The sequence below is a fragment of the Syngnathoides biaculeatus genome, chromosome 17 (genome assembly GCF_019802595.1).
Source record: "Syngnathoides biaculeatus isolate LvHL_M chromosome 17, ASM1980259v1, whole genome shotgun sequence".
In the NCBI taxonomy this organism is placed as follows: Eukaryota; Metazoa; Chordata; class Actinopteri; order Syngnathiformes; family Syngnathidae; genus Syngnathoides; species Syngnathoides biaculeatus.
Window position 1 is genome coordinate 2,795,137 of NC_084656.1, and position 27,062 is coordinate 2,822,198.

The 27,062-nt window shown below is 41.4% G+C and overlaps 1 protein-coding gene across 1 annotated transcript in view; it reads left to right on the forward strand.

Moving 5' to 3' along the window:
* The first annotated feature begins 6,899 nt into the window (after positions 1–6,899).
* Positions 6,900–27,062, forward strand: part of il6st (interleukin 6 cytokine family signal transduce) — a 57,971-nt gene continuing 37,808 nt past the window's right edge. The window contains exons 1-7 of the mRNA XM_061801858.1: positions 6,900–7,083; positions 7,470–7,551; positions 16,784–17,086; positions 18,988–19,135; positions 21,794–21,951; positions 23,735–23,889; positions 24,012–24,174. Coding sequence (XP_061657842.1) covers positions 7,476–7,551; positions 16,784–17,086; positions 18,988–19,135; positions 21,794–21,951; positions 23,735–23,889; positions 24,012–24,174 — 1,003 coding nt within the window. The 5' untranslated portion in view covers positions 6,900–7,083; positions 7,470–7,475. The remainder of the gene's footprint in view (positions 7,084–7,469; positions 7,552–16,783; positions 17,087–18,987; positions 19,136–21,793; positions 21,952–23,734; positions 23,890–24,011; positions 24,175–27,062) is intronic.

The following is a 27,062-nucleotide window of genomic DNA, read 5'->3' on the forward strand; positions in this document are numbered from 1 at the left end:
ACTTCATAAGCCTCCTCCTCTGGATGCCTGTGAGAAGCTTGAGCGCATGGAACTCTGGAGAGAGTGTCAGCCACGTACATGCTCTGCCATTTTGCATGCATGCTGCCCTGAGTCCATAGCATGAGGCGTCGCAAGTGAGTGTGATTGGTGCCTTGACATTGTAAGATGCAAACACCGGTGGATTTTGTAAGGCATGACTTCAAGAGATCAAACGCCTGCTCGTGCTGTTGGAGCCACCACCACTTGGTGTCCTTGTGTATCAGCTGCCTCAAAGGGGCTGTGATGTCACTGAAGTTGGGAATGTATTTTGCCAGATAGTTTCCCATCCCCAGGAAACGGTGCAATGATGTGCCGTCTGTAGGGGACTGGCATACTGGTGATGGCTGCTGTTTTGGCGGGGTTGGCTTTGAGGCCCTGACTTGTGAAGATGTGTCCCACATACTCCACTTGATCCAAAAGGAACTTGCATTTTTCTTGATAGCGCTTGAGATTGACTGGCCTTACACGGTCGAGCACCTTTTTGAGGTTTGCAACACGTCCTCTGATGATGATGTCATCTACGATTAGTGAGCATGGGTAGCCAGTGAACAACTGCTCCATTGTGCACTGAAAAACCTTGCTGGAAGAGTTGATACCAAAAGGCATGCGCAAGAATCTGTACTTTCCCATGTTCCCATGTTTCCCATGTTGTCATCATGGAGGATTTCTTGTCTAGACTGATTTGACAAAAGCAGTTCTTGGCATCCAGGACGGAGAACATGGCCGCCCCAGACATCTAACAGCCACCTCCTCACCAGAGCGCATTGGATGGTGAGGGCTCTTGAGTGCCATGTTTAGATCTTTTGGATTGATGCAGAGTCGTATGTTGCTCGTGTTCTTCTTTTGGGCTACAACCATAGAGGAAACCTAGTCTGTGGGCTCTGTGACAGGTGTGCTAACTCCCATGTTTTGCATGCGATCGAGCTCTGCTTTCACTCTTTCTTGCACTGCTACAAGAATGCAGTGAGCTAGTGGGACCATGGGTTGTGTGTTGGTGTCCAGTGTCATCAAGTACGTGACTGGAAGCTTTCCAAGTTTGTCATCAAAAACATCCTTGTATTGTTTGAGAGTCTGTGTTCTGAAATCCGCATTGCTGCCCATAGTGACTGGTAAACATCAGGGCTCATCCTGACGATTCCCATGTCCACACACACAAACAACATCCGAGAAGTGGCTGCACATCTGCGCTCACTATGAAAAAGGGTAATGTGTGATGTTGCTCCTACAGGCAGCATGACAGCATAGCGAGGCCCATTGTTTCAATCCTGGTGCCTCCATACGTGATGAGATTTGCATCAGTCATTTATAGTCTTTCCTGTCTTGTAGACACCTCCATAAATTATTTTGTGAAAGCTCATTACATTTCGCCCAGTGTCCACTTTAAGTTCCACAGATTTTCCATTCAGTTGCACAGTAACAAATCCTTCATCCTGAGCATCAACGATGTTAATTTGGAAGGCAACATCAACACCATCTAAATAGAACGTGGCATCTTCCTGTGCTGATGTCTGTTCCACTGACACTCCACGCACTGGCTGTTTAAGGCCTTTCCTGTGCCGTTTGCCCTGGTCCCACAGCTTGGATCTGCAACAGCTTTTGGAGTGATTGATTTTGTTGCACTTGTGGCATCGCTGTCCATAAGCAGGACATTTCTCTCTTTTAGCAGTGTGGCTCCCCCTGCAATTGTTGCGTTTGGTTGTGGTCTGACTGGGTGTCTGGGGCCTGGAACGAACGAGGTCCTTGCCTCGGCTAGCCAGTTAGCATAGTATCAGGTCCGCCAAAAAATGAAAACAAATGGCCCAGAAAAAAAAGTTATTCACAAGCGATAGTTCGTATCTGCTATCTTCTAACACCATGTAAATGCTACTGGCTTCTTGTATGTGCGTAAGAGATCACACAGGTATCTGTAGAAATGAGCGTTAATTGGAGTCCGAGGACATGTAACACAGCGAGAGGGTATCATGGACTGCCGCAGGTAAAAACATAGAACAACATCATAGATAACACAGATAAGGGATCAACCCACAACACCTAGAAGAGGTGAGACAACCAATAATCTACAGAGATATTTTAAGATATTTTACAGAAGAACTGGAGGCCATATGTTGAAAGAGATTAGATGTTGCAACAGGACAACACAATGGCTTCAGAAGAAGAAAATACTTGCGAAGGAGTGGCTCATTTAAAGTTGTGGCAAGATTTGAAAAGAGCTATTCACACCAGACCTCCCAAAGATGTTTCTGAACTGAAACAGTTTCCTGCAGAAGAATGGCCCAAAATGTATCCTGACTGTTGTACATGTCTGATCTGGAACTAAGGAAACATTGAGGTTTTCGCTGCCAAAGGAGGGTCAACCACTTATTAAATCCAACAGTTCACTTACTTTTTCCTCCTTGTCCTGTGAATGTTTATGTTATACATCCATCCATCCATTTTCTACTATACCACTTATCTGAGGTCAGGTCGTGGGGGCAGGAGCTTTAACGGATACGCCCAAATTTTCCTTTCCCCAGCCACTTCATCTAACTCTTCTGAGGAGATCCCGAGCAGTTCCCAGACCAGCCAAGAGACGTAGTAAACATCCTTTTCTTATCTGCTTGTCCTCATGAGGGTCGCGAGTGGACTGGAGCCTATCCCAGCTGTCAACAGGCAGGAAGCAGGGTACACCCTGAACTGGTTGCCAGCCAATCACAGCTAACCCGAACCTCACACCTGGGGGTAATTTAGTGTTGAATTAATGTTGCATGTTTTTAATATGTGGGAGGAAACCGGAGTGCCTGGAGAAAACTCACCCAGGCACAGGTAGAACATGCAAACTCCACACAGGCGGGGCCTCACTGAGGCCAACACTTTACAGCTGCGTCACTGTGCCGCCATACTGTAAACAGATTGACACAGTTGTGAGAAGCAAAATGTTAACTACTTATTGTGAGGGGTGAGAATGCTAGTATTGTGAAAATGCGCAAATCACAACAATGAGTTCAGATCAGTGATTTGTTTGCACTCACAGAGTTAACAGTTTTTTCTTCTTTCTTACGGAGCCACTCCTTGATTTTCCTGGCTGTGTGCTTCAGGTCATTGTCATGTTGTAAGACCATCTTCAATTCTCTGACTGAGGGAAAGAGGTTGTTCCCCAAAATCTCACAATACATGGCCGCGGTCATTCTCTCCTTAATACAGTGCAGTCGTCCTGTCCCATGTGCAGAAATACACCCCAAAGCATGATGCTACCACCCCCATGCTTCACAGTATGGATGGGGTTCCTGGGATGGAACTCATCATTCATCTTCCTCCAAACACAGTTCATGGAATTATGACCAAAAAGTTCCATTCTGGTCTCATCTGACCACAAAACTTTCTCCCATGACTCCTCTGTATCATCTAAATGGTCATTGGCAAACGTAAGACGGACCTTGACATGTGCTGGTTTAAGCAGGGGAACCTTCCGTGCCATTCATGATTTCAAACCTTGACGTCTTAGTGTATTACCAACAGTCACCTTGAAAATGGTGGTCCCAGCTCTTTTCAGGTCATTGACCAAGTCCTGTCGTGTAGTCCTGGGATAATTCTTCACCTTTCTAAGGATCATTGCAACCCCACGAGGTGATATCTTGCATGGGGCTCCACTCCGATTGATATTGACCGTCATGTTTAGATTCTTCCATTTTCTAATGATTGCTCCAACAGTGGACCTTTTTTCACCAAGCTGCTTGGCAATTTCTCCGTAGCTCTTTCCAGCCGTGTGTAGTTGTACAATTTTGTCTTTGGTGTCTTCGGACAGCTCTTTGGTCTTGGCCATGTTACAAGTTTGAGTCTTACTGATCGTATGGGGTAGACAGGTATCTTTATGCAGGTAACGACCTCACACAAGTGCATCTGATTCAGGATAATACATGGAGTGGAGTTGGACTTTAAAAGGTGGACTTCTAGCTGATAGACAGGTGTTCAAATACTTATTTGCAACTGGATCACACAAATAAATCATTAAAAAAAAATCATACATTGTGATTTCAGTGGACATGCACCTACGATGAAAATTTCAGACCCCTCCATGATTTCTAAGTGGGAGAATTGGCAATATAGCAGGGTGTTCAAATTTCTTCACTGTAGCTATATAGTGTGGGCTCTGGAGGAGTGGAAGCACTGCCTGGAGGGGACTGTCCAACTGTTTGTCATCTGGTTTAACCACAAGAACCTCGCTTACCTCTGTTCTGCTAAACGCCTCAATCCCTAATAAACTGGATGGGCCCTATTACTCACCCAGTTTAATTTCAGTCTCTCCTTCTGTCCCTGTTACAGAAATACAAAAGCAGATGCCTTGTCCCGTATCCACTCACCATCCACTAGTTCAGCAGAACCTGAGCCCATTCTTCGGCCCACATGCTTCATGGGAGATCAAGCCGATTGTCAAGGAGGCCCAAAAGACCAAATCTGACCCCAGGAGCGGGCCCCCAATGACCGCCTGTTCATCCCGGATTTGGCATGTTCCAAAGTCCTGCAATGGGCCCACAGCTCAAAACTGCACCAGAGGAAAACCGTTGCACCAGGCTTTAGCTGCACCTGCAGCACCCTTTCCCGATTCCATGTCGCCTGTGGTCTCACATTGCCTTGGACTTTGTTACCAGCCTTCCCACTTCTGAAGGTAATACTGTCATCCTCACAGTGATGATCACTTTTCTAAATGTGTCCATTATGTGCCTCTCCTGAAACTCTCAGCTTCCCTGGTAACTGCTAACCCAGGGGTCGGGAACCTATGGCTTGCAAGCCATATCTGGTTCTTTTGATGGTTGCATATGCCTCGCGGAACCCTCATAACGACATACCGTACATGTGATTTCTGTTGTGCAGGCAACGCAAAAGACGCAGAGAAGGTGTGTCCTCGTGGGGTTGCCATAGTCCACAGGCTTCGGGTCGAACGCCGATCGTGTCGCAACAACTAATTATGGAAATGTTTTTGACAAAGGTCGCTCAAAGAAAAAAATATGAGTACTGAAGTTTTCAACAAGATTAAGATTTGGGGAGAGGGAGGGTTCCGCTGTGTGTCTACATTCATAGATGGGGAGTATGCCAAAGCATTCGTCCTCGATGTGGCCAATCAACATTTTGCCAACTTCGCATAAAAAGAAGATAATCAAATGAATAAAAGATTTGCCTTTGTCGGAAAAAAACTGTTCACCATCGTACCAGCATGATGGTAAATCAAATTGAATTACGTTCACGATAAACGTACAGAAGTCTCAATGCCTGCATGAAGCTTAATCTAAAGACGTATGAAGCACCAGAAGTCGCATTAAAATCATTGGTTAGCAACATCATAATTATATTATTGAAAAGACTTATTGTACTCTAAAAGTGTTAGTCTTACATAAATGCGTAAATACACCTGTTCTTAGTTTTTAAAATATTGTATGGCTGTTTCGAAATTACATTTTAAAATATTTGGCCTTTATAGCTCTCTCAGTCAAAAAAAGTTCCCGACCCCTGCGCTAACCTCTTTGTGTCGCCTGTGTCTCTAATTTGAATGCAATGAAGGGACTTTTAGCCTGGACTTCAGAAAGGGGGTGATGATTCGTAAGACTTTTCGTCTCTTTATAAAGACTTTTCTGTCTTTTTGTAATAAAAGAACACAAAGATTGCTTCCTTACTTATGGTGTCAGAAAGAGTTTGCAAAAACAATGGCTTGATGAAGCCAACAATACAACATCATCAGCAAAAAACAAAGTTGCAATACAGAGGCCACCAAACCTGACTCACTCTACACCATGGCTGCCCCGAGAAGCTCTGTCCATAAAAATCAGGAACACAATTGGTGACAAAGACCAGCCTTGGTTGAGTTAAACCCTCACTGGAAACTTGTCCATTTTCTGTTCAGCTTATACTTACCAGGGTCACAAATGTGCTGGAGACTACCCCAGCTATTTCTAGGCAAAAGTGGGGTACACCCTGAACTGGTCATCAGCCAATCCCAGAGCATATATAAACAAGTAGTCACACTCACATTCACACCTATTAAGAGTCTTCACTTAATCTCTCAGGCATGGTTTTTGGGATATGAGAGGAAATCAAGATTGAAGGAGAAAACCCACATAGCCACGGGGAGAACATACAAGCTCCACACAGAGAAGGCTGCTATTTGAACCCCAGTCCTCAGAAGTCTGGGACAGATATGCTAATCAGTCATCCACAGTGCTGCCAAATGCATTATATCCATCCATTTTCAATAGCAGTTATCCTGGTTAGGGTCATGGGGCGCTGGAGCCTATCCCAGCCGATTTCCGGCGAAAGGCAGACTACACTCTGAACTAGTCGCAGTCAGTCGCAAGGCACATCATCACTGAGTGAAAACTGAACCCACACTGCGTGCACCTGATAGTCAGGCGGGTATGCCACTACACCATCAGTGATTTAACAACATAATAAATGATTAAAGATGGGGCAGTTTTTCCACTTTTTGTGTACTGTACCTCACCAGCCGTTTTTTTTTTTAATGTGGCCTTTGAGCAACAAAGTTTGCCCATCTCTGTCTATGCTGTGCCAGACGTATCATAGTAAACTTGTTGCATTTTGCCAGAATGGGAAGTCACTATACCGGCAGAAGTAAATTTATTGCGAGGGATGACAAATCACACTCTTGTTTGTTTTACTGCCATTTCCTTTGCTAGGGGAACACCAGGCGGAAACTTACTGGAAAACACTTCCATGGAAAATGGAAGTGACATCTGAAACATACGTTTTGGCCAAATATTGACAGCGTTAGTAACGAATCATAAAGTAGAGATGTCGAGCCTTGGACAGATCCACACTTAATCAGGACATAACAATCAAGAGGAGTTTGTCCATCCGCATTTATTCAGATCTGTTGATGCACCGCGGCAGGTTATGACGACAGGAGCTAGCGTCTTTGACGGGAAATGGGTGGTCCTAACAGTCGCCAGAAGTAACCCAAACCATGGCACGTAGACAACTCGTTTTAACAGTTACTCCACACAAATGACGACAACGTTAGTGTAAGATTTTACATGGACTAATACTGGCACCATTTAGGTAAGTAATATAAATTTCCCGTCAGATTGAACAATTATGGCGTTTAGATAAATCGTCGAGTGAAGCGATTACGCAAAATGCACATAATGTAACTCGTCTTCATCCATCCATTTCTGAGCCGCTTCTCCTCACAAAGGTCGCGGGAGTGCTGGAGCCTATCTCCGCTTTATATTACCAATCATACGTGTCTATTTTAATAAACAAATTAGTTTGTAACTACGATCCCATAACCTATTTTTTTAATATTATCATGACTGAAGGGTTACGACTCGACGCATTTCGTAGTTGTACTAGTACTAATCCAGGATGGAAGACTTAAAATATTTGTATTAACATCAGTGGTTATTTATAATGTTGAATATGTAACATTTGTTTTTGTCTGACAGACCACCATGACCATGTTGTCGACGAGAAGGCTTCAACTGTTGATCCTGCTAGCATGTTTGTCTTCTGCTTCGTCTTCAGCAGGTCTGTACATTTTATTAAGCATTTGTAATGTTCTATTTAACAAAAAAGAAAAAAAAAACAATTGGGATTAATATATAAAGTTGTCACCAAATGGAGCACGAGTCAAAGAAAACAAACAATATGTTATGAGAGCAATACCGACATGTATATATTCAATTCCAGAACAATTTGTCTGAATTGACGTATTTTTAGAATTATGTTAAGAAGATTACAGAAGGACAGTGATTTCATTGTGCTATGTAGGCTAATAGTGTAAAAATAATACGATATACTGTTTAATTTTACACCATAATCATTACTCTATAATCTTTCATAAATTATACTTTAAAATTATTATATTATTAATTGTTATTTTAGTACATTTATTTATTGGATCATTCTTGGAATGGTGGATGCATTTGCATCCAAATGTCTTCTCTAGAATGCTCTTTTCCTATAGCCACTATTGCTGCAGAAATTATGCAAATTTCCCCACAGTGGGAGTAATAAAGGTTATCTTATATTATAAATATCTTGTATTGATGTACTTTTAGACTAATAGGTCTGTCTTCTGGTGGCAAGGTGGTGGGACTGGTTAGAATGCCTGCCTCACATTTATGAGGACCGGGGTCAAAATCCTGGCCCCGCCTTTATGGAGTTTGCATGTTCTCCCCATGCCTGGGTGGATTTTCTCTGGGCACTCCAATTTCCTCCCACATCCCAAAAACATGCATTAACTGTCCATTCTAAATTGCCCCTAGGTGTGATTGTGAGTGCGACTGTTTGTCTTCATGTGCCCTGCGATTGTCTGGCAACCAATTCAGGGTGTAACCCGCTTCCTGCCCGATGACAGCTGGGATTGGCTGCAGCACTCCTGCGAACCTTGTGAGGATAAGCGGCTCAGAAAATGGATGAATGGGATTAAAATGGAAACTGTCACAAAATGGAACATGAGTCAAAGAAAACACTGAAACAAATTCTACGAACGCTATCATGTATAAAAATTCACTTCCAGAACAATTTGTCAGAATTGACGTAGGCAGTGATTTCAGTGTATTATGTAGGCTGATTGTGTAAAAATAATTCTATATACTGTTCATTTCTACAACATAATCATTACTCTATAATCTTTCATAAATTATGACTTTAATATTTATTTTAGTATATTTATTCATTGCATTATTCTTGGAATGTTGGAGGCATTTGGAGTCAAATGTCTTCTCTAGCATGTTCTTTTTGTATTTCCCATATCCATGATTGGTGCAGAAATTATTCAAATTTCCCCACAGTAGGACTCATAATAGTTAGCTTGTATTATAATTTTTTGTTGTATTAATTTACTTTTAGACTACTAGGTCCAACTCTGGCGTCACGCTGGTGCAACAGGTTAGAGCGTCTGCCTCACAGTTCTGAGGACTGAGGTCCAAATCCTGGGCGGTGTGGGGTTTGCATGTTCTCCTTGTGCCTTTGTGAGTTTTCTCCTGACGTTTCAATTTCTTCTCACATCCCCAAAACATGCATTAATTGGATACTCTAAATTACCCCTAGGTGTGATTGTGATTGTGAGTGCGAATGATTGATTGTTTCTATGTGCCCTGCATTTGGCTTGGAACCAGTTCCGGGTGTACACCGCTTCCTGCCTGAAGATAACTGTAAGGATAAGAGGCTCAAGAAAATGGATGGATGGATGCAGGGTCCATCTTTTCAAGTGACGTCGGGGTTGTAACGTATTAATTCATTTCGGTTTAACGTCCTTGTTAGAGATGGCTAGCTTTGTATAGTACAATATTCCCCCAGTAAACAGTATTTAGCTCTTCAAAGTTCTCTAATCACTTATGTTTGTATTTTGTGATATCTTGTCACGAAAGCTTAGTGACTAGCATTTTGTACCTGTTTCAGTGCATCTTTCTCCCAGCCTTTTTGACAGTAGTAATCTTTGTCTGAAAGTGTTGTTTATTCACTTTCATTGAGGTAGGTGATGATTAGTGAAACCCTCTTTATACTTGTTTGGGCGGTGACCACGCTGACATCATGGCGGTTATCCCGCACACAGTGCTTACTCAAGCGCAACTCATGTGCTTCTTCTTCTTCTTTTCCTTTCGGCTTGTCCCGTTAGGGGTCGCCACAGCGTGTCATCTTTTGCCATCTTAGCCTATCTCCTGCATCTTCCTCTCTAACCCCAACTGCCCTCATGTCGTCCCTCACCACATCCATAAACCTTCTCTTTGGTCTTCCTCTCGCTCTTTTGCCTGGGAGCTCCATCCTCAGCATCCTTCTACCAATATACTCACTCTCTCGCCTCTGAACATGTCCAAACCATCGAAGTCTGCTCTCTCGAATCTTGTCTCCAAAACATCCAGCTTTGGCTGTCCCTCGAATGAGCTCATTTCTAATCCTATTCAACCTGGTCACTCCGAGCGAGTAGCTCAACATCTTCATTTCTGCCACCTCCAGTTCAGCTTCCTGTTGTTTCTTCAGCGCCACCGTCTCTAATCCGTACATCATGGCCGGCCTCACCACTGTTTTGTAAACTTTGCCCTTCATCCTAGCAGAGACTCTTCTGTCACATAACACACCAGACACCTTTCGCCAGCTGTTCCAACCTGCTTGGACCCGTTTCTTCACTTCCTGACCACACTCTCCATTGCTCTGTATTGTTGACCCCAAGTATTTGAAGTCGTCCACCCTCGCTATCTCTTCTCCCTGTAGCCTCACTCTTCCCCCTCTACTTTTGTCATTCACGCACATATATTCTGTTTTACTTCGGCTAATCTTCATTCCTCTCCTTTCCAGTGCATGTCTCCATCTTTCCAATTGTTCCTCTGCGTGCTCCCTGCTTTCACTGCATATGACAATATCATCTGCGAACATCATGGTCCAAGGGGATTCCAGTCTAACCTCATCTGTCAGCCTATCCATTACCACTGCAAACAGGAAGGGGCTCAGAGCTGATCCCTGATGCAGTCCCACCTCCACCTTAAATTCCTCTCTCACACCTAATGCACACCTCACCATTGTTCTGCTGCCATCATACATGTCCTGTACTATTTTAACATACTTCTCTGCCACACCAGACTTACGCATGCAGTACCACAGTTCCTCTCTTGGTACTCTGTCATAGGCTTTCTCTAGATCCACAAAGACACAATGTAGCTCCTTCTGACCAGCGCAACTCATGTGCGCTGTCTGCAAAATATCCTGCAGTCCTCCTCCAAGTGGGGTGTCGCTATGGCTGCTATTTGCCAAGCACTACAGGGTGCCTTTTCCGATAGCTCTTGTTAACTTTCTTTTGTGAAACAAGGAACAAAGCAACAATAGAGACCATGAATCAGTATCTGCTAGAACAAATGGAGCTAGATTATACTTTCAGTACTGCAAAATTGATCAAGACAGCAGTGATGTAGGTGTTGTGTGGGATCGAGTCCAGGGGAAAGCTGAGTCGGTCATCACAGCATGTGACTCAAACGGACCAATCACGAGAGATGATCTCCTCTAAATTGTGTGTGCTGCGACAGTTAGTGCAGTGTGGACGGCAAGTGCCGCATAGGCCCCAAGTTGTCAGTCTCATGATGTAATGTAGCTGCTGTCGAGCACGCAAGTGCAGTACAAAGAAGCCTTATGCTGCGTTGACAACTGACACAACGCGTGTTTGTCTCCGCAGGTCGGCATTGTATTTCAAGACGTTACCCGTGACACATAAGTAATTTGGGCAGTGCAAAATGGCACACAAAAAGCATTCACCTTATGTTAACAACAATGTTCCCGCACTTACCTTGAAAAAGTAATTTACCGTAATTTCTCGAATAATAAGCACTTTTTTCCCAAAATATTTTCAAAAACTCAATTGAGCGCATTATATTTAGGTATGGATGGAAAATAAAAAATACAATCACATTGTATAGTTGCGTACAGGTACATAGAGTGGGTAAAAAAAGGTATACATACAAATTTAGATATGATATTCGATGTCTTAGGTTGCACATTTATATATTATAGTAATGTGCGCGACCAATCTGAACTCTGAAGTCTGACCTCCTGTGGTGGGGGGGAAGCTTTGCATTCTACGGTCATTAGTGAAGCACATTCGTTGCTACTGCACCAAACATCAGAAACGACTGCCTGTGAGTTTGTTTTAACTTAAACGAAGACAAAAAATGTCGACTACAAGGGCTAGTTGTGGAGCCGCTTTTAAAAGAAATGTCATCACTCCAGTCGATGATTCGACCAAACCGGAAGCAAAACAACGTGACTTGAAACCACGTAGTACGATCGTATGATCATTTAAAAAAAATAGCGCACACAATGGAAATGCTTAGGTTTTTAAAAGTGCTCATTACGCTCATTTCTATGTAGTTTGAGCTCTCGTTTTGAAAGCAACCTGACGCTGTGAAGATTGTAGCCGAACAGGGGCACGAGGCTGCGCTGTTTGCACGGTGGACTCTCCCCTCAAAGCGCTGACAATAATGAGGAATAATGGGAACCAAGACTCTTAGGATTAAAAAAAAATGTTTCCTCACAAACGCCATGGATGGCACAGAGGATGAAAATTGATATTTTTCGAATTGGAGATGAGTCAGATCCTTCTTTTGGAATCTTGGCCAAGGATGTGTAACGTAGTGGGTAAATGTCACTATGCACAAATATGTAATGGAGAAAAATGTTTAAGTTAAACAGTGTAAAATAGTTTAATTATTTGATACTATAATATGTGTTAACAGAATTAATAAAATGTTATGCCATCGTTGAGCATTTATTTTAGTTGGTTGAGGGATTCTGTTCTAACAATTGCAGGGACCTGGAGAAGCATGTCCTGTGGCCTGTCCCGACATATATTACCACTGAATCAGTCCATTATTATAATTATTATTTTTATGAGTGATTGTTGTACAGACTTTTTTGAAAAACAATACAAGTACAAACAACGAAATACAAACCTAGAGAAATAGAAATACAGATAATTCCTAAGATTTTCATCATACGGATTGCAGCAAATTGGTGGTGCGCATTGTTTATTGGTAGAAGGGTTTTCCTGATTTTTTTTTTTTTTAATTTTTTTTTTATTTTACTTTTTTTTTTAGGGTCAACTTTGGGGGTGCGCATTATACTTCAGGACGCATTACACGAGAAATTATGTTAGTTACTTTACTGATTGCTTGATCTTAAGAGTAAATTACCTACTTCACTGATTACTTGATTTAAAATGTAACAAAGTTAGATAAAAGTAAGTTTAGTTACTTTCAGCAGCTGTCAAGTTCCAGGTATTCTACGAGTCCACGGTACAAAAGAAAATCTTTAAATGTACATATCACTTCGAATGTATGCCTACAGGAGACATCACATGCCAAATAGCTACCTAAATAAACAAACACACCATTTGCAATACACTTCTTGAAACACTCTTGACAGACTGACTGACAGATTGTCACAACCCTGCCGCTCGTGTGGGTGTCCATGAAGGCAAGTGTGTGTATGTGTGCGCGCACACGCATTTTATGCAATAAACTTTAGTAAATATTGTCCTCTTTCAAAGGTGGGTAGAAGATCCAAATGGTGTACTCAAGTAAGAGTACTGCTACTTTACAGTGCTTCTCAAATTTTTTTCTTCTTCCCTAGGGGGTTGAAACAGAAAACAATTGAGAAGCACAGCTTTAGGATGAGAAGACTCAAGTGAAGCATCCAAATATTTACTTGATTAAAAAAAAACTTAATGAAAAAAGATTTGTAAGTTACTTCTTTTTTTTTAAATCAGTCAATGAACATCATATAACATCAAATCACTGTTATTTTTAAACCGTGTCTTTAAGTTGTATGTAAAATAGTAACCTTACAATCATTGACTGCAGTCAGTTAAGCTCTTTAGGGCAATGTCTGTTATTAGTAAATATTTTTAAGTCTTCTGTGGATACACTCTCATGTCGGCTACGGCAAAACAAAGAGCTAGCGGCAAGAAGCAATGTTATTTCAGTTATTTTATCTTGGTGACTAAAGTTTTTCAGTTTGAAGCCAAAAGCGTTTTGGTGCATCACTAGAAAATGAATACAATAATTTATAAATCCATCCATTTTCAACACCGCTTAATCTTGTTAGGGTTGCAGGTCACGCGCATGCTGGAGCCCATCATAGCTGACTCTGGTCAAGAGGCAGGTACACCTTATGTTGGTTGTCAGCCAGTTGCAGTCTTTGCAACTTACAAGCAATTGAATATGCAGTGTGCCCTTGCCCATTCATAGTCCACAGTTCGCGGCCCCGCATATTTGTGGATTTTGCTCTTTCTTTTTCCTCTCTTTCTCCCATAATGTACCGCACTTTCACGACCTAAAGTTCCTCTCAGAAGCTTAGAAGCATGCTGGAAGCGTGCAAAGCATGCTGGGAGGATCTAAATTCCATTTTAAATGGCATGTTTTATGTCAGTTATTTCTTCAGTCATATTTTTATTTGCTAGTTATGCTATTCTGTTGGCTGTGGTGATAATTTTAGTTTTAAAGTTACACCGTGAGTGTAAACATCTTGAGTAATGACTTCCCTACACTGTCAGTGTGTGGGACAATGTAAGTTACTTTTGCTTACAAATGTAAAATTTCAATTACTCCTCACTGCCTTGTGAGCGCCATCATTTGGTAGCTTACATACACGGTGAAACACATGCTGGCATCCATGCTAACAATGTAACCGGTGTTTTTAAGTGTACTTCATTGGTCTAGTCACACAACATCTACAGATTATGGAACTCGTGCACTGTGTTCTCCATTTTGGAAAAAAATTAAGATTTTTTAAGTGCGCCTCATGGTCGCAAAATATGGCACATATAGTTTTTTTAATACTGCATCCAATATTTGTAGATTTTTGTTATTCGTGGGAGGGGTATGGAATGTAACCCCCAGGGATAACGTGGGACCACTGTACTACAGTTGACAAGATATTTAATGTTTAAACTGATGAATATTATTTTTTTCTGTTTTGCTTTTTGTTTTTTGTTATTTCTGGTTTGCTAATTGTTTTTTGTCTCATTTTGAATTTGATGCCCAAATCACTTTCCCAAAAAGCTGGGACAGGGGCAACATAAAACTGGGAAAGTTAAGGAATGCTCAAAAACATCTGAATGCTCATCAAAATTGGTGATAAGCACAGAAGTCCAATAACAGCAGATCGCTCGGATGTTGGCGGGGTTGACGTGGAGGGGGGTGTTGCTCTCAATTATGCCCTTCCATGTCTCACTATCATTGCCCAAATGAGCATTGGAGTCCTTCAGCAGAACGTTGGAGTCCCCAGCGGGAGCGTTCTCCAGCACCCTCTCAAAGGAGTCCACAAAAGTGTGGGCATTCTGAACTGCCCATGCCCTTTGTGAAGGTAAGCTTGACCATATCTTGTCAGAACTTCTCAACCTCACATACCAGGTCGGGCTCGTTCTATGCCAGAGAGACAGCGTTCTACATCCTTAAAGATAGCTTCTGGAGCCCTGGATCAGTCACTGTCCAGCTCCCACTGCACCCAACCCTTAGGACCCCTCACCAGAGGGGGTGAGCCCATGGGACCTATATTACCCTTTTGCGCTGTGCCTAATTGGGCCCTATGGGTGCAGGCCCTGCTAACAGGCACTCACCTTCAAGCCACACCTCCAGAGGGAAGTCCTGGTGACCTGCATCTGAGCAAGGGAAACCCAAGTCCATAGTTTGTCATCATCATAAGGGGTCCTTGAGCTGTACATTGTCTGGTTCTTCACCTAGGACGTGTTTGTCACGGATGATCATTGATGACTCTCCCACAGAACACTCTAGCAGAGTTGTTTTCCGGCAGGGTGTTCTTCCTTTCGTCTGACAGGGTAATTTGTTTTAAAACAGTGAGCTTTGAAGCCATTGCGATTTCATTAGCAATTAGGTAGCTAGCCTTCTGATGATGGCGACCGTGGCTGCATGGGTTTTCTCTGGGTTCTCCGCGCCCCCACCCCGCATCCCACGGAATGAAACCCATGAAGGAAGTAGCTTCAGCAGGGATACCCAGACTTCCCTTTCCCCAGCCACTTCTTCCTTCAGTAGGGATCCCGAGCCGTTCCCAGGACAACTGAGAGACATAGTGTCTCCAGCGTGTCCTGGGTCGTCCCCGTGATCTTTTTCCGAGGGGACATGCCCGGAACACCTCACCGGGGAGGCGTCCACGAGGCATCCGGAGCAGATCCTCATCTCATCTGGCTCCTCTCAATACGGAGGAGCAGCGGCTCGACACCTCCCAGATGACCGAGCTTCTCACCCTAAACTTGTTTGCGCCACTTGTATCCGGGATCTTGTTCAGCCGAATAGCCCATATGGAGTTAGGTACCCCATCCTTCTGAAGAACCCCCACAGGACTCCCTGAGTGACATGAATGCCTTCTCCAAGTCAACGAAACACATGTAGACTGGTTGGGCGAACTCCCATGCATCCTTGAGGATCCTGCCGAGAGTGTAGAGGTGGTCCACTGTTCCACAGCCAGGATGAAAACCACATTGCTCCTCCCGAATCTTAGATATGACTTCCGGACGAACCTTCCTCTCCAGCACCCTTGACAGACCTTACCGGGGAGGCTGAGGAGTGTGATCCACCTTTTTCAAGATATTGTCACATTATTATTAATGTAAAATTAAAACAAACATTTTATTTGCCCGTATCGCCCACTTCTAAAAGAACAAAAAAATCTCATGTACTTTGATTCAGACTGCAACTGGTTCTACCATTATTAGGTTAATGCAATAAAAACACTAACAAATACTGAGGTGATAATTTATTAACGATGAAGATTGTCATTGTTATACTATTGAAAACCTTATTTTTTCCTTTTTATCAATCAAGTCATTAATTTTAATAAAGACTGAGATTAACAGAGACAGCTTTGTATCTAGGCAACCCTTCATAATCGTACAACTGCAACCGAATTCTTATTAAAGGGATAAAAATATTGGATGGTTCAGGCCAATGATTTTGGGACAATGGAAATTAAATGAAATGGCATACTGTTATGAATTGAACAAATCTATATTGCTCTGTGACTATGAGCCTTAAGCCTGGATGGGCTGGATCCAAATCCCATCATTTTTTTGTTGTGCTGGAGACTTTTCTGTAAGGTGTAGCTATAAAAACTATTCAGACTAATAGCCTTACTTTATTTATAGGAATTATTGTTTTTCTCATTAAATCTCATATTCCTATCATCTGTTGTCTCCAGTTTTCTAATGAATGTCAAAATTAAGGGGTCAAAATCACTGTTTTAATTTGTCTTTCAGAAACTGGCAGCTATTTGGTGATAACGCCGCAGTCTCCACTGCTCCAAATAGGAACTAACTTCACAGCTACATGTGTAATCAACGGCACAACTGAAGTCACAGCAGATGACCTATACTGGAATCTGTCCAAGACCGTTATCCCGGACAATCAGTACACTAAGCTCAACGAATCAGCACTTAGTGTCACTATCCCTGTGAACAATGAAAAGCTAGAATGGTTATTTTGCCACTGCAAGAAACAATCTAACTATGTTTTCTTGAATAAGGGCAAATTTATTCATGGGATCTCTCTAAGAAAAGCCTGTAAGTTACCCATTAGAGTAATTTAACACATATTAGATTCATATTTAGTTTACAGTGCCATGAAAAAGTATTTGCTCCTACCTGATTTCTTTTTTCTTCTTTTTTTTTATATCACACCCAAAAGTTTCAAATCATCAAACCAATTTAATATCACTCAGCGACAACCCAAGGAAATACGAAATACAGTTTTCAAATGCCAATTCAATTTATAAAGAAAAATAATTTAAAAACTTTCTGACCCTCCGTGGTAAAGTAATTGCCTGTCCGTTAAATCACAAAGTCACTGTGACTAACAAAAAATTTGGGGAAGGTGAGTCCCAGTGTCTCAAGCCACATGCAAACCTGCTTACCACTGTATTTGTTGAATCAAGAAATCACATAAAAAGAATCTGTCAGAGAACATGAAGTAGGCTCCAAGATCTCAAGTACCTCTTTGTTGTTGTTGCTTAGACCACAAACGAGCATGTTCGCTGGTTGAGCCAAGTACTGCCCTCAAATTATTGCAGTTACTGCAACACAAGCGTTATTAACCGTTCTACCTAATTGGCAAAATTCTTTAATGATAAATTAACTCTTTAGCTCACCTATCCTTACTCTTCAACCACATGTAGTTCAATACTGTTCAAGGTAACTACATATATAATGTAACCAATGATCCCTCTAAGCTGCGCGACTGCGAGATCGCACACTTTTCACGCACTCTCAGCGCACGTGAAAACCGTTCCAGCATAGTGAACCACAGCCTCTTTTTTTTTTTTAAACACAGAAGCTCATGGTCTCCTGCTAGCTTACCTGACTCCGCCCACCTTCTGCTCTTAAAGGGTTACACTCATAATTACAAATGCCGTCCACTCACACAATCTGGTCAACGTAGAGCAAAGCGAGCTAGACATGCTGCTTGTTTACTCTCGAAATAATGACAAAGTTTAAAAAACAAAAAACAAGTGCTGTTGCTTTAATGAATGTCGGAGTATGTGAATAATAGAAAAAAAAGTGGTGAAACTGCATGAAATTTTCTCTTTTTTTTGAGTAGAAAAGGTCTGGTCTGATGCCAAAGTAGAAAGTACAGGATGAGATGGTGTATAATGTTAAAATTACATCTTGGCACAGCCTGATCGAGGATGAAATCATAGACAATACAGTGCACAAAAAGCTAATTCTGTATTTTAAATATAGAAGGCAACATATTAACTTTCAGGGATAAGAAATTTTCAGACCAAAATGACCATTCTTGAGTTAAGCGCAAATCCGTTGAAAAAAATTTCAGGTGGGGGGCGGGGGGGTGTATCGTGCGCCTGCCTCTCGGTGGTGGGCCAGCTTAGTGCTAGCACAAGCACGACTATCATATGCCGTTCTAACTTGCTCGGTAGTGTAAATATTTGCGTTTTGCGACATAAACATTAAAACTCGTTTGCGGCAAATTACTCGATTGGACAACAGAGTTATACAGTATAACGATCCAATCGTGTCAGTGGTTAATCGAGTTTCACCATTGCCATGTACGTGTTCTCGGTTCTCAGAAATCGCAGTGTAACTTGTTGGTTAGCCAAGTAATGGTGCGAACTGAGCAACGGTGTGTTCATAGTTTTACGATGGCGAAAGTGTTAGAAAAAAAGGATGAAGATCGAGCGAGGGCAATTGACAAGGATGCTGGAATCAAAAACTGTTTCAGACGGGCATGGCTTAAAAAAAAGTGTAACCGTGCAGATAGGACCGAAAACGGTATCAACATGTCTAACCGAATCCAAACAAAAAGTGGACATTCCCGGCAAAGTGCTGTGCATGCTGTGTTCCGATAGGAGCTCAAACACCTTTTTTTACTTAGATTGAAACATGGAATTAAGATTAGAGTATTGAGATACTTCTGCCTTTGACTTGTTTTCTTTCTATTCCAATTTTAGATTTTCCAGAGAAACCCAAAAATCTGACCTGTATAGCAGTTCAGGAGAAGCTTTATATTTCCAAAAACCTCAAGTGCTCGTGGGAACCAGCAGAACACCACAGCATGGAAATTCCAACAACATACACATTACATGTTGACGTTGTCAAGTGAGTATGCTCTACTAAATAGCCTTCAAATCCCTGTAGTGTAAAAATAAATGTCTTCTAAATTTGACAAACCACCAGGGGCACGCATGCATCGCCGCAACTGGCGTGGAGAAAGCAAAAGAGAGACCGTAAATAGGAGGCTAACTTCCTAGAATGCGCCTTTATGTGTGTGCGACCGACATATCTGCCAGACCTGAATCAAGTTTTGAGATGAATGATAGGCTGACATCTTTTTTTTTTTTGCCACGTCGTCACACGATCGACCAAAACCTCTCGATTACAATCGACACATTGAGCACCTCTGTGTTAGACTAACGTTAAGATTACTGAGTTGTCCTATGTTAACATCACCTCTGTCTCTTGTTTCCCGCGATGCAACATCATAATTGGCGGAAGAGGGTCGTATTACAATGAACGGCTGCTCACCTGTTATTTCACTATGAAATGCTACCACACTTTTATCGTCTTTTTTTTTTCCTCTGTCTCTTCTCAATTTGGTGTCACATTTTGCAACCATTGCATTGCCGCTCTTCACCCAAGTAACTTCACTTCCACATCCACGCATCGATGACATAAGCGCGTTGCGTCATATACGGCCCATCCTGCTTACACACAACTTCACAAGTGTCTGCAATAAAACTGATTTTCAATTTTGCTTTTCAATGGAGTTTTTGATGCACAAACTGCGAAATTTGACCTGCTAACTGTGATGCAAGACACTTTAATTCAAGGCTTGCACACATACATAGGTAAGCAATGTTGTTGCGTCTGAGGATGCAGATTCACCATGCTCTATGCGTCCCTGATCATTTTTATGCCTCTCGGTTGTGGCAAATCAAACAAGATTCTGTATGCTCTGAGTTAGTTAAAAAAAACTGGAGAGCATGACCTCCGTGACTACCCATTTTTATACTGAAACAAATATGTTGTCAACAGAGCAGGGAGTCAGGTGGAGCACCATTTAGAAAGGAGGCATTTGCTGGAAAGGAGATGAGTGAAGATTATCTGAAGTGAGACAGACTATATGTGCATGAATGAGAGGGTTGGAGGGGGACGAGTGAGGCTACAGGGAGAAGAGGTACAACAGTCGAAAGCAATGGTGACCGTGGTAAGGCAGTGAAGAAACGAATACAAGCAGGTTGGAACAGGTGGAGTAAAATGTCAAACTGTATGTGTTGGAAGTCTGCTAGGATGAAGGGGAAGGTCTATAAAATAATGGTGAGGCCAGCTCTGATGTCCAGATTAAACACTGGCACTGAACAGACAAAACCATTGCAAAAAAAAAAAAAATGTTGAAAATTTAATGCTATATTTCCACATAAGTGTAAGAGTGGACAACTGTTTCGAGCATTCACCTCATAGTCCCGAGGACTGGGCTTCAAATCCCGGCCCTACCTCTGTGGGGTTTACATGTTCTTCCAGTGCCTCCACGGTTTTCTCGGGGCACTCGAGTTTCCTCCCGCATTCCCAAAACATGGGTGGTAGGTTAATTGAAGACTGAATTTCCTGACTGAGTGAATGTGAATGCAAATGGTTGTTTATATGTACCCTATGTTTGGCTGTCAACCAGTTCGGGGTGTACCCCGCCTTCATGCCTGAATATAAGCTCCAGTACTACTGCTACCCTTGTGAGGATAAATGGCTCAGAAAATCGATGGATCTCCACATAGTTCTCAGACTCACTCTTTGCATGTTTTGAGGAATTTCAGTAATCCCTCGTTTTTCGTAGTTAATTGGGACCAGAACTACCCAAGAAAAGTGAAAAATCGCTGGGATATCTGGGTACCAGAATGTTCAAAATATATAAACAGTATTTGTACTTTGCATATTTGAGACAAAAACACGTATTTTGTTAAATCTTTAATTATAAAACCTTATAAATATAATATATACAGTATTATAAATTCATAATATAAATATAAATTATAAAACAATTACTGTATTATATTACTGTATAATTACCATTCATCACTTGGAGACGGGATGTGCTGCCGGTGTGTGTGTGTGAGAGTCGGGATCAGAATGTGTAAAATATGTCAACGGCATTTATACTTTGCATACTTGAGACAAAAATTCCTTCAGTACAAGTGTCTAGTTCAACACTAACAATAAAATAATATTATAATAATAGATACAAACATGCTTTTATTGGTCGATTTTGCGCCAGGGATCATCACTTGCCTTGTATTAATGCACAATCCCGTAATATAGTATGTACTGTATGCCGATGTTTTTATAGAGGGGGAGTGAAAAAAAACTTGATGCACTGAAGCTGCAATAGTTGAAGTGTGAAGTAGCGATGCATAATGTATTTATAAACAAATCTCTGAATACACTTTAAGAAGGTGGCATTGATGCTTACATGAGCATGCACTTTGTGATACTCAAAAAAAAAAAAGTCCAAGATTGTAGAGCTCTAGGTTTATTATACAGTAATTAACATCTGGTAGTTAGATTCTCAATAGTATATGAATTTAACCACAGTATTAGAGATGATTGAAACTACAAAGGAATGTGAAAAACATTGACCCATCCAAAATACTTACAGTAAAACAGTGACTGCTCAGTTAATATATTTTAAGTTTTATAGCTGTAAGTTTTGACATTTTTAGTCTGGAACGACTTGAAGTCTATTTGTGTTTGCATGTGTATTTTCAGTGACAATCGGGCTTACAATGTGTCAACACAAGAAAATAGTGCTACAGTGACGATAGATTCTTACCCTCATTATATGGATCTGAAGGTCTGGGTAGTGGCCCACAATAAACTGGGAACTCTGGAGTCTGACCATATGAAAGAAGATGCTTCCTGGTTTGGTAAGATCTGAAATAATTGTTTACCACAGCTCTCCTTTTGTATTATGGTTGACTAATGTCTTGGAAAAACCTTAAGTGACCAGTCGATCAGTCTCATGTACCACATTGTAGTATTTGAATACAATGTGTAAATCTAGCAACCCATTATGACAATGTGAATATTCAATGAAAATATATTGAATATAACATCTCCATTAAGTCTTCATCGCCTTTGCAAGGAATCTCAAAATTTGGTTACATCCTGTTTCCAGTGACCATTGTTGACATTTCCTGCAGCTTAATTGAATGAATTTAATTGAGTCAACATGATTTAGAAAGGCACATTCATGTTTATTTTAGGTTTGACTGTTGACCAAACCAACATGAGTTCAAAGGAATTGTCTTTAGACCTCTAAAAATGGATGGTCTCTAGGCCCAGGTGTGTGGGGCAGGGTACAAAAGCATTTCCGCTGCTTTGTATGTCGCAATTGGTACAGTGGCGTCCATTATGCACAGAATCGCTGGCATTGAGCAAATTCCTCATATCAACTAAACCATCACTTTTCAGGAAGCAAAACATAAAAGTTAAATTTTATGTTTATGATTAAAAATAAATGCATTTTTCTTGAGCAATTAACATTGAATAGTTAGAGAGCCAGCCATTATAACATTAGATTGGTCTGTAATTTGCAAAAGTAAGAGACCCACTTTGGGACTGACCAATCGTATGTATTTATGAAAAGCTGAATTTGACCATGTTTGGATGGAGGAGGTTTCTACCCAACCCTGATAAAATGTAAATGGTAAAAGATCGGAGCCAGTGGAAATATTTATAGATTTGATTATCTCTCTGAAATGAGTGAATAATTTCAAAACCTTTTCCACCACGAATGTCAGTTTTAACCTACTTTTATTTTGACAACCTTTTTCACATTTAGTATTTAAATGTATCCGCATATTTTTGTGATACAATTACCATTTTTTGCTCATTTACGTTATGTACTAATTTGACTTAGGTGATGTGTAAATGTATAATTTATAATCCTGCATTCCAACAAAGGTTAAATGGGAAATGAAGTGCTTTGCATGAACAATGTATCTAATCAGTCATGTAATATGTACTCTATTTTGACAATGTGATGTTAAATCCTCTCTCATTTAATAGTTTTTGGAGAAGATTTTTATTGACGATTACGAATTTTCAGGGGCACTGACATTTTCGCAAGTCACATGACTTATGTGCACGGAGCTCGGCTCGCGGCCGGACGCCGGAGCTCGTTTGTCAGGCTCTGCGTCATTCCCGTCCGAAGAACCATCCGCGTCTGCCGGCCCGGAGCTCCGGGGGCCTTTGTTTGCGCACTTAGGTCCTGCGTAAGCCTCAGAGTAGTCAGACTCCGGCGTCATTCTGCCAGAAGAAACATCTGAATTCTGAACATTATTTACAACCACAGGTTCAAATCTGTATGGATGTATTCCTCCGTCTTCCCGATCAACTAATACTGCTATTTCTTCATGAGATGAGGATAAATCCAAGAAATCGGCACTGGGCACAATGTATTCGAGCCTTTGGTGCGGCACCTTACACGTCGTGTGACTCGCGAAAATGGCAACGCCCCTGAAAATTCGTAATTGTCGATTTAAATCTTCTCAAAACACTATTAAATGACAGAGGATTTAACATCACATTGTCAAAATAGAGTACATATTACATGACTTATTGGATAACTTGTTCATGCAAAGCACTGGATCCCTTTAATCAGATTTTGAAAATGTGATTACTGTTTTGTTTTCTTTTTCGTTGCAGTTAAAACAAATCCTCCATCAGGTGTTGAAGTCTTGTCACAGGAGGAATTTCCAAGGTCTCTTTTTATAAACTGGACTGCTCCAATCCCTAAACAATACCTTGTATTAAATTACCAAATCAGGTATTGCATAAATGGATCTCACCATTGGAGTAGCGTAAGTGTCTTTTTATTTTTAGGATAAAAAATAATAGTAAGGTATAAATGCAACAGTATGAAAGGTGTAGAGATTGAAGTACATTTTTAGATTTCCATGTATTTATTTATTTTGTCATTTAGGTACCCGTTGTAGATATTGCTGAAGACATAAAGTCTTTCAGACTCCAAAACCTACAACCAGACAAAGTTTATACAGTTCAAGTGCGCTGTAAAAATTCTAAAAAGGATCATGGTTATTGGAGCAACTGGAGTACCAATGTTACCAATAAAACACCTGAAGAGAGTGAGTATTTTGTTTGTTTTAGTACTGTATATATATATATTATTTGACCACCAAGTAAATAACGGGTTTACCTATTGTTGGGAGCATGATTCTCACACACATTGGGCCTCGTTCATGAATCAATCCAAAGAAAGGTTCTCACTCTGTGCAGAATTTGAGCATATACAGTGCCTTGTGAAAGTATTCAGCCACCTTGAACTTTTCAACCTTTCACCACATTTCAGGCTTCAAACATAAAGATATTATTTTGTCAAGAATCAACAAGTTGGAGACAATCATGAAGTAGAACGAAATTTATTGGATATTTTATACTTTTTTAACAAATAAAAAACTGAAAAGTGTGGCGTGCAATACTATTTGGCCCCTTTACTTTCAGTGCTGCAAACTCACTCCAGAGGTTCAGTGAGGATCTCTGAATGATCCAATGTTGACTGATGATGATAAATAGAATCCACCTGTGTAATCAAATCTCCGTAGAAATTCACCTGCTCTGTGATAGTCTCAGGGTTCTGTTTTAAGTGCAGAGATCATCAGGAAGACCAAGGAACACACCAGGCAGGTCCGCGATACTGTTGTGGAGAAGTTTGAAGCCACATTTTCATAAAAAAAAAGATTTCCCAAGCTTTAAACATCTCAAGGAGCACTGTGCAAGCAATCATATTAAAATGGAAGGAGTATCAGACCCCTGAAAATCTACCAAAACCCGGCTGTCCCTCTAAGCTTTGACCTAGAACAAGGAGAAGACTGATTAGAGATGCAGCCAAGAGGCCCATGATCACTCAGGATGAACTGCACAGATTTACAGCAGATGTGGGAGAGTCTGTCCATAGGACAACAATCAGTTGTACACTGCACAAATATGGCCTTTATGGAAGAGTGGTAAAAAGAAAGCCATTTCTCAAAGATAATAAAATAAAACGTTTCCTCTAAAGTTTGCCACAACCCACCTGGGAGACACACCAAACGTGGAAGAAGGTGCTCTGGTCAGATGAAACCAAAATCAAACTTTTTGGCCACAATGCATAATGATATGTTTGGCGTAAAAGCAACACATCTCATCACCTTGAACACACCATGCCCGCTGTCAAACATGGTAGTGGCAGCCTCATGGTTTGGGCCTGCTTTTCTTCAGCAGGTACAGGGAAGATGGTTAAAATTGATGGGAAGATGAATGGAGCCAAATACAGGACCATTCTGGAAAAAAACTTGTTGGCGTCTGTAAAAGACCTAAGACTGGGACGGAGATTTATCTTCGAACAGGACAAAGATCCAAAACATAAAGCCAAAACTACAATGGAATGGTTCACAAATAAACGTATCCGGGTGTTAGAATGGCCAAGTCAAAGTCCAGACATGAATCCAATCGAGAATCTGTGGGCAGAGCTGGAGACTGCTGTTCACGAACGCTCTCCATCCAACCTCACTGATCTCGAGCTGTTTTGCAAGGAAGAAAGGGCAAGAATTTCAGTCTCTTGATGTGCAAAACTGATAGAGACATATCCCAAGTGACTTACTGTAATTGCAGCAAAAAGTGGCAAAGTATTAATGTAAGGGAGCCAAATAATATTGCACGCCCCACTTTTCAGGTTTTTATCTGTTAAAAGAAGTTTAAAATATCCAATAAATTTCATTCCACTTTACGATTGTGTCCTACTTATTGTTGATGCTTGATAAAATATTTTAATTTTACAGTGAAGAAAATAAGTATTTGAACACCCTGCTATATTGCAAGTTCTCCCACTTAGAAATCATGGATGGAGCTGAAATTTTCATTGTAGGTGCATGTCCACTGTGAGAGAGATAGTCTAAAAAGAAAAATCCAGAAATCATAACGTATGATGTTTTTTTTTTTTTTTGGGTGTGTGATACATCTGCAAATAAGTATTTGAACACCTGTCTATCAGCTAGAATTCTGACCCTCAAAGACCTGTTAGTCCGCCTTTAAAAGTCCACCTCCACTCCATGTTTTATCCTGAATCGGATGCACCTGTCTGAGGTCGTTAGCTGCATAAAGACACCTGTCCACCCCATACAATCAATAAGACTCAAACTTGTAACATGGCCGAGACCAAAGAGCTGTCCAAAGACACCAGAGACAAAATTGTTCAACTCCACACGGCTGGAAAGACCTACGGAGAAATTGCCAAGCAGCTTGGTGAAAAAAGGTCCACTGTTGGAGCACTCATTAGAAAATAGAAGAAGCTAAACATGAGGGTCAATCTCAATCGGAGTGGAGCCCCATGCAAGAGATCACCTCGTGGGGTCTCAATGATCCTTAGAAAAGTGAGGAATCCGCCCAGGACTACAGAACAGGACTTGGTCAATGACCTGAAAAGAACTGGGTCCACCGTTTCTAATGTGACTATTGGTAATGCACTAAGATGTCATGGTTTGAAATCATGCATGGTATGGAGGGTTCCCCTGCTTAAACCAGCACATGTCAAGGCTCGTCTTAAGTTTGCCAATGACCATTTGGATGATACAGAGGAGTCATGGGAGAAAGTTTGTGTTTAGATGAGACCAAAATTGAAGTTTTTGGTCCTAATTCCACTCACCGTGTGTGGAGGAAGACAAATGATGAGTTCCATCCAAAGAACACCATCCCTACTGTGAAGCATGGGGGTGGTAGCATCATGCTTTGGGGGTGTTTTTCTGCACATGGTACAGGACGACTGCACTGTATTAAGGAGCGGATGACCGCAGCCATGTGTTGTGAGATTTGGGGGAACAACCTCTTTCTCTCAGTCGGAGCATTGAAGATGGGTCGTGGTTGGGTCTTTCAACATGACAATGACCCGAGGCACAAAGCCAGGAAAACCAAGGAGTGGCTCCCTAAGAAGCATATCAAGGTTCTGGCGTGGCCTAGCCAGTCTCCAGACCTAAACCCA